General features: G+C 41.7%; 2 protein-coding genes across 2 annotated transcripts in view; both read left to right on the top strand.

Moving 5' to 3' along the window:
- vps18 (VPS18 core subunit of CORVET and HOPS complexes) overlaps positions 1 to 2638 on the top strand; it is a 6081-nt gene extending 3443 nt beyond the window's left edge. Inside the window, 4 exon segments of the mRNA XM_032543285.1 lie at positions 1 to 531; positions 915 to 1124; positions 1358 to 1594; positions 1774 to 2638. The exon segment at positions 1 to 531 is cut by the window's left edge and continues 9 nt beyond it. Of these exon segments, the coding sequence (XP_032399176.1) occupies positions 1 to 531; positions 915 to 1124; positions 1358 to 1594; positions 1774 to 2070 (1275 nt within the window). The 3' untranslated portion in view covers positions 2071 to 2638.
- A 707-nt stretch (positions 2639 to 3345) lies between these two features.
- Positions 3346 to 8751, top strand: part of ino80 (INO80 complex ATPase subunit) — a 56775-nt gene continuing 51369 nt past the window's right edge. The window contains 10 exon segments of the mRNA XM_032542315.1: positions 3346 to 3536; positions 4884 to 4945; positions 5143 to 5337; positions 5730 to 5890; positions 6037 to 6107; positions 6246 to 6392; positions 6566 to 6612; positions 6614 to 6684; positions 6822 to 7027; positions 7154 to 7207. Coding sequence (XP_032398206.1) covers positions 5183 to 5337; positions 5730 to 5890; positions 6037 to 6107; positions 6246 to 6392; positions 6566 to 6612; positions 6614 to 6684; positions 6822 to 7027; positions 7154 to 7207 — 912 coding nt within the window. The 5' untranslated portion in view covers positions 3346 to 3536; positions 4884 to 4945; positions 5143 to 5182.

The raw sequence follows: 8751 nt of genomic DNA on the forward strand, positions 1-8751 counted from the left end.
ATGGTTTACTTCTCAGTCGTCATGCAGGACTATGAGAGAGTCATATCTCACTACTGCCAACATGACGACTACAGCGCTGCCCTGGACGTGCTTTCCAAGCACTGTGATGAAAAGCTTTTTTACAAGTTCTCTCCCGTCCTCATGCAGCACATTCCCAAAAAAGTGGTCGATGCGTGGATTCAGATGGGCAAGCGGCTGGACCCGAAGAAGCTCATCCCAGCTCTGATGAACTACAGCCAGATGGGCAGCACCCAGCAGATCAGTGAAACCATCCGCTACATGGAGTTCTGTGTGTACGAGCTGACCGTGACAGAAGAAGCCATCCATAACTACCTGCTGTCTCTCTATGCCAAGTACAAGTCGGAGTCTCTGCTGTGGTATCTGGAGCAGGCAGGTACACACGCCTCAGAGATCCACTATGACTTGAAGTACGCCCTCAGGCTGTGTGCAGAAAATGGCTACCTCCGTGCCTGTGTCCTGGTTTATAGGATTATGGAACTGTATGAGGAGGCAGTGGATCTTGCTTTACAAGTAAGCATCGCATGTAAATAAATATTATTCAATCACAAAACATTACATGTCATTTAGCCAACATTTTTTGCCATATATATGTCAAAGGTTGCACTCCTCTGGAGCAACTAGTGGTTAACTGTCTTTCTCAGAGACACATTGGCTGATTTATTGCAGTGGGAATCAAACTCCGATGTCCCACAACAAAGGCATGTGCAATAGCCACTGGGTCATATTCACTGCCCCATCACAACCCACAACATTTTATCTAAATCATCCAGCCATTGTGTATCTGTATTTTCATAATTGTATGTGAATATTTCACCAGATTATTGTCCCAAAAAAATCCTGTCATCAGAATTTGACAATCTGACACTGACTTGCACTGTGTTTATCGTCCGTAGGTAGATGTAGACTTGGCCAAGTCATGTGCGGACCTGCCTGAAGATGATGAAGAGCTGCGGAAAAAGCTTTGGCTGAAGATCGCCCGGCATGTGGTGCAGGAGGAAAAAGATGTGAAGAAAGCCATGAACTGTCTGTCCAGCTGCAACCTGCTCAAGATTGAAGACATCCTGCCCTTCTTCCCAGACTTTGTCACCATTGACCATTTTAAGGTCTGTATCAAATTATTTCCTTTCTCCTCTTTAGTATTAATAACAATTACACATCATCAAATAAATAATCCAATAAAGCTTCTAGTTTTTTTTTTTCTCCATTTCATTGACAACATGGGTGTCACCTACAGTGGATGAAAGTATGCTCAATGTATGGTTAACATACAAACACAAAATGTAGTATATTTCTTCAAATCTTTGTTCTTTATTCTCTGTGCATTCTGGTTTCTCAGGAGGCCATCTGCAGCTCCCTGGAGGAGTACAACCAGCACATCGAGGAGCTGAAGCAGGAAATGGAGGAGGCCACGGAGAGCGCTAAACGCATCAGAGAAGACATCCAGGAAATGAGGAACAAATATGGCGTAGTGGATTCCCAAGAAAAGTGTGCTTCTTGTGACTTCCCTTTGCTCAACAGGCCCTTCTATCTGTTCCTATGTGGACACATGTTCCACTATGACTGCCTGTTCCAGGTAACTCCCCAAGGCTGCTTCATACTGCTTTTTCAACGTCAGTATGTTCTCTGTTTAGTAACTATAATATTAGTATCATGTTTGAAACTTACCTAAAATTATGCATTTTAAAGATGCCTAAACTATGTGTGTGTGTAGTAATAATTCCTGTGTGTCCCTTTTTTCCTTCTGCCTTCTAGGAGGTGACCCCTCACCTGACGGTCTATAAGCAGAGCCGTCTGGAGGAGCTGCAGAAAAAGCTGGCCGCAACCACGCAATCGTCCAAGTCATCCCACCGCCTGGCACCCAAGGACGAAGGAGACACTTCCAGCCTGGGAAAGGGCAATGCAGGCACAAGCCGCGAGCAGATAAAGTCAGACATGGATGACATCATTGCGTCTGAATGCGTGTACTGCGGCGAACTGATGATCAAGTCCATCGACAAGCCTTTCATTGATCCACAGAAATTTGAGGAGGAAAAATCCAGCTGGCTATGAATGAGGCCTCTCAATGTGAAAAGACACAAGAGCCCATCATCTTATATGTCAATGAAAACTGCACCATCCGTAGGACCGACCCATTCAGTGGATACATACATTATCCTGATTGCCTATTGTGTCTAATTTGAAACATGTATCATCTTCAGTTGCTATCTACAGATTACACTTATTTTGTTGGCCGTACTTGAAGCTGAGTTAAAAACCTTTGCACTTTGTATGGGAACGTCTAGTGAAATGTGGACATTGTGGGCAATGATACAAGATGATGTAGTGATGTAAAATATTGGCAGGGTATTACAGTGCATACAATGTGTCTGAACCTGTGATTATAATGGACGAAACTAATTCAATCAGAATCAGATATAACTGCACTATTCATCTAGGTTATGATCTTGTCTTGTCTAATGGAAACATAATCTGTATGTGTCTCCTTAGCTCAGTCCAACCACTCCACTCAACTCTGTTCATATTACAGTTAATGTGGGGGCAGAGTGTCTGTCAACTGTTATTTCATAGGTTAACCATTTTGCAATTTAATTGTGCCATGTTAAAGCAAATCAGCAAGGATAAAGTGGTTGATTGACACGTAATAAATATGTAACAAATGATTTTAACAATCAGCTAGACTGAGATAAATCTATACTCTTTATCACAATTCCTCGGAATGGCATCTACAGCTCAATGAGCAATAAGCACCTGAAGCAGGATATGAACAAGATCGTACTTACGCTGCGTAAAAGAAACATGTAAGCTGTGGTTTAACAGGAAGGTTTGAGTTAAGGCCAATGTGACGGCAAGCATCGTTTGAATCCAAACCAGACACATGATGAACATTGTGTGTGTATCACATAATCATTACCATTATAAGTTACAATAAACATTCATACATTTATACATAACAATAAGTATGTTATTTTGAAATAATCCTAGAGTTCTCTGTCAACGCCTGACAGAATATTTTTTCTATAGTTATGTAGTCACATTTTACTCTGGGTATCCCAACTGCCTCGCCATACCTAAAACGGAGTTCCCGTATGATGACGTCGGACGTCGCTCGGTAATCTTCGTAGTGAGCAGACACTGTTAATCGACATCGGAATTTAGTCGATGCGTTTGTATTAGTTGTGCATATACGGCCGAAAATGATAGACACTGTAGCCGTGTACCTTACAAAAATAGTAAAAGATACCGCTGGGTTTTCTTTGCACAATCATGTCTTCTGAGACATCGACAAGCAAGCGTCCCTCTCTCTGCGATTGATTAAAATGCCTGCTTCTTGCTGTACCCTCGCCATGGCGTCGTGTCTCTGCTCTCTCAGTAACAGAAAGTGGCCGCCTCTCTGCTGTTGCTGCCGACTCAAAGCTCACAGACTCGCTCGGCGCCTCAAACCGCCATTTTGGAGTCAGAGAACCGAGAGTCGGCAGCAGCGAAGAGAGAGACGAAAAGGGGGACACGGGGCCGAGGTGAGAGACTCCATAGTGGTTGTTATGGCGAAGGAGCAATGGGGGAAGATGGCCGGGAGGGAAAAAGAATTAAAACATGGGGATCATTCGTTCACCAGGCAACCGAGTCTCCGCTCGTGTCCGCAACAAGGGTACGGGAGGCGCGGGCAACGGGCCTTGCTATCTCCGCATCGCCACTAGCCTGTTTAAAAAATGCTATTAAACCAATATCAGATCTTAATACATTGTTAAGGCAGCAGGGAGGTGGTGGCCTTAAAGAGACAGAGCCGATTTGAATACTTCATATAAATGGTGTTTGGTCAGCTTATAATGAAAAGCTAACGTTACATTACAAAAGCGATAGCATAGGTAGTCGCAAAGGCTAACGTTAGATGTTTAGGAAAACAACTACCAACGCTAATTAGTATATATGGTGTGGCTTTACGTTGCCTAAACCAGTAAGCTGTCAGTGTGCGTGTATACAAGCACCTTGACCCTTTACTATCATTGATCTGAAGCAATGCTGCTTGTGCTTACACAGCAAGGCAGCTAACGGTCGTTAGCCTGCAAGCTACAACCAATCCAAGGTTAGCTTGTAACCCTGGCTAACGCTAGCTTGGATTTGCTAGCTAGATGGCTAATAATAATATAACCACGGGATAGCAAAAGCAGATGCATATTATTTATAATAACACATCTCTCAGTTTTTCTTCATTTAAAAAAAGAGGACCACATTCTTGCTTGGCTTTAGTTCTTGTCATCCTCTCACACGCGAGACTATGAAGTTGCCTCAGAAAGTGAAGTGAATAGGTAATGAGTAGTGTTAGTAATTACAGAGGACAGCTTTAACATTACCACACCATCGTCACTGTCAGAACATTCAATCGTACATCATGAAATGATAACAAACAAAACAACATGAAATGATAACTCAGACAATGTGGTAATACTTGGCTAAGTCACATGTATATCGAAATTATTGAACTCAAACGTATTCAGTCTGAGCCTTTAATGAACTGAAGGGACTGATATGAACATATTATGCAATATAATGGCCTTGTATGTTATATAAAGAGGAACAAAACTAACAGCCAGTGCATTTCTTCAATTAAGAGGTAACATTATAAACATGATAGTTTATCATGTACCGTTTAAATATATATTAAAGTTGCAGGAGCTGTTGTTTCCTTTATTTTAATTAATATTTAGACTTTTGTAAACTGTATCATATTCCTTAAAAATCATGCACATTCACATTGTCACTATTGCACAGAACACAACATGTGAAAGAGCACCATCAGTTCATAAAAACACGTTATTGTCATGTGGATATCACATGTTTGTTACTGTGGGCTTTTTGTTTTGTAGGGGATTTCCATCATTGATCATTAATCTTGGAATCAAGAACAATGGTTTCCCTTACTGAAAAGGTAGGTCCACTTTTGCTCAATGAACTATCTGCTAGTACCATACTGCATGCCCCGCCCTTAAAGGAGAGTAGTATGATATTTCAATTAAAGGACCATGACAAAGTTTGACATTTAGGTAGTGATTGAGTGGTGTGGAACCAGGCTAGAAGGAAAAGGAGTTTTCAGACGTTATCTTCTCTCCGCTTCTCTCCCTTCAGTAAAAGTTGCTGCCCTGCTGGGCAGAGGTGTCTGTGCTGCATGGCGTCAGGGCAGGGTGGCCGACTAGAGGCTGGGGCATCAGGGAGCTCTGGCCTAGCCAAACCTCTCTACCTGCAGCGCTTGGAAAGATCCCTGAGGTTGGACAGCTTCCTGCGCCAGACTGCTGCCATCTTCAACGGAGACATAACCACAAGGTACAGGCAACGTTGAGTCCGGGTGGGCAGAGAATCAGCACTTTTAGACTTGGGTTTGTTCCTGAGAACATTCTCGGATCAGTTTCAGTAGGGGCTGCAGTTTGAAGGTGGCTCATGCGTGGAAGTAAAAAGATTAGTTCTGCAAATGCAATTTTGTTGGAATGGAGTTGCAAGCTGAACCAACTGCAGTCAATTGAATTTAAAAACAGCATGTGCATAGTAGCGATTTACCATCCTATCTGTAGACCATCCAGTTAGATCAGGTCATTAGTACCTAATGTTCTCCCCCCAGTGTTCCCGTTATGGATATCCCAACAGAACATTTGAGATGTGTGTGTATATATATAGGATGCATTGAACGAGCTTACAGCTACATACTTCTTGTGTTCTAGTGATGACAGTGATGACAGCGATGGTTCATTGGGGACCGGGCTATCCATGGACCCCTCCGTCACTCAGCATACAGCTATGACCGTGAAGAGTGAGCCATGTGAGCAAGAGGACTGCTTGTCAGAGGGAAAGCCCCTCAATGGAATTCTGCTGCAGGGTAAAGGTAAGATACATACAGCAACACTGATATTGATGTTACTCACATGTTACTACACAGCCTCACTGGTGTCATGTAGCTGTGACACCAGTGGAAGATAGAGTTCATGCACATTCATAGTGTGTTGTTTTTTTGTCCCCCTGTGAACTCAGCAGACCAAAAAGCAGATAAAGCTAGCCTCTACAATTTCTCCAAGCTGAAGAAGAACAGAAAATGGCTCAAGGTATTTTACTCCTTGTTCAGAACTTTTCACTGCTACGTTCATCTCCTTACTAACACACTGCATATCTATATATACTATATATACCGGTAGGCACACCCTCAGCATCCTTTAACCATGTTCCCCCTCTGTCTCCTGCAGAGTATCCTGTTGAGTGACGACACCACAGACTCGGACACAGACTCAGATGACTCTGACTTCAGTTTATCTCGGGAGGAGCTGCATGACATGCTCAGGCTACATCGCTACACCAGGCAGCATCAGAGCAAGTTCCACTCAGACCGGGAGGTACACACACACACACACACACACACACACACACACACACACACACACACACACACACACCCACACACAACACATCACACTCACTCAACCTGTAATATTAATAATATCTCTGACATGTTTTTTTTTGTATGACATCTCTGTATTTTTTTTCATCTGTGTATAGTGTCCTGCAGCTCCACCAATATCAGTACTACAGCACTGGACTCCTCTCTACTCATGACCCTCTATGAGCAACAGCGCCACCTACTGGGGCCAAAGAAGAAGAAAATTAAAGATGAGAAGAAATTCAAGGGTAAAAAAAAAAAAAAAATCTCTGACATCTGCCAGAATCTGACAATTTCAATACCCCAAGGGGGAAAAAAAGACTCTAATAATTACTGGAATAGTTGAAACTTTTTCATATTGATCATTCACATGCTTTTTTTTTAGCCAAATTGAAAAAGGTGAAGAAAAAGAAGAAACGGGGAGAGGGAGAGTTTCTGGATGATGGGCGTCCTTATATCACCAAGATCTTCGCAAAGTTTTCCCACGATGCTCCGCTGCCCATAGTAAAGAAGAAACATCTCACCACCGAGCAGCTGAATGCACGGCGGCGTAAGGTCTGGCTCACCATCTCTAAAAAGGAGATTCCCAAGGTTTGTATGCACAACACTGATAAAAAGATGGTCCAAAATTGGTGCTTCCAAAGGTTCTGTTTTTTGGTGAAATATTCAGCACCCTTTTAAAATGGTCCTAATTATCCTGTTATTCCTATTTCACAGTCTTTCAAGCAGAAGACCTCTGCTAAGAACTTAGTATTGACCAATACTAAAAAGGTAAGAAGTTGTTTCAATATATCCTCTGACCTGATTGTAACATGTTATTTGTCAATTATATCTTACAAACTGATATCCCCCACCCCCTTTTTCATGTTATGTTTCTATATGCTTTGTAATTCCAGTGTTACTATGTAACTTATTACTTATATAATTTCTTAACCCTCTGAGGACAAAAGACGCACTGGCGAGTCCAAGCGATGTCTGACAACACTCCTACTCAAAAAGTGATATTACAAAATTTCATTTTCGACATTTACTTACTCCGTTTGTAAACCCAAGACTTTTTGTAAACTCGTTTCAAGCACCAACACAACTGAGCCTTGAGAAATTTCATATTTCAACAACTGATGTTGACTTTTATTATCTCTTTATACATTGCTCAAATTTGGGCATAACTACACAGAAAGTTGTTTGCTCTGGACATTTTGATAAGAAAGACATCAGGTAATATGCAAAGACACTTAAAAGGTGAATTCAAAAAGAAATGTAAAAATGCCCGTAGACCTCTGAGGTAGGCATCGGCGATATGGCCTAAAATCCATAAAGCGATAAACATCGCAGCTTCTTGCGATAACGATATATATCACGATTAAATAAATTATAAAAGAACCATTTCAGAACAGGTTACACAGACCCTAAGGAAAGCCAAACTGCTAAATGTATTGTTTTTTTTTAAAAGAGCAAGAAATGCAGTATGTAGTTTTGAGAACATTTATTGTGCAAAACTGTAATTATACAACATAATGTTGCAGAAAAATAAAATTGAAGTGCACTAGTTGCAGAGACTTTAACAAATAAAAAGCTTAAAGTATTGGGTTTCTTTCCTTTAGTGCAAACCATTCTAAAAGACACTACACTTAGTCTAAATCCATTCGAATGAAAACATAATAAAGTGCAAAATGATAGCACAGTAATGTTTTTTGAATAAAGATACGTGCGGTATAAAGCACATACAGTATACGCCAACTAAAGAAAATGTTTCAAGTAGAAAAGTTTCTTTACAGTAGTGCCATGCCGTAGACAGTAAAAAATGCTAAACAGTGACAGAACACACTTGTGTACACCACACACACACATACACACACATACACACACATACACACACATACATACATACATACATACATACATACCGCCGTATGTTCAGCGGGGACGTACGACGTCTGCGAACCCCGGCTGCTAAGATTCTAATCGAGCGTTATATAGTGAATTGTCCGGCTGGTGAAATGCTCCGTGGTACGGCTCCATCACAGGTCTGCGGTGGCGGCTCATCTCCGAAATCAGGTCTAAATAATGGATGTTGCACCGGTCTTCTTCCCCAGCTCCTCCGTATCGCCTTCAGCCATGTTTACTCAAGATGACGATGATGCGTTGCAGCCGTTCGCAGCTGGTGGCTCTAAATTTTGCGGGTAGATTGCATCAACATGCATTATTGCAATAGTGCACTATAATTAATACCTCTGTCATAGGCCAGTTTTGCATCATCTATATTGCATATCGTTTCTATTGCCCATCTCTACTCAGAGGGTTAATATGTAAAT

This window comes from Etheostoma spectabile, chromosome 18 (genome assembly GCF_008692095.1).
Source record: "Etheostoma spectabile isolate EspeVRDwgs_2016 chromosome 18, UIUC_Espe_1.0, whole genome shotgun sequence".
In the NCBI taxonomy this organism is placed as follows: Eukaryota; Metazoa; Chordata; class Actinopteri; order Perciformes; family Percidae; genus Etheostoma; species Etheostoma spectabile.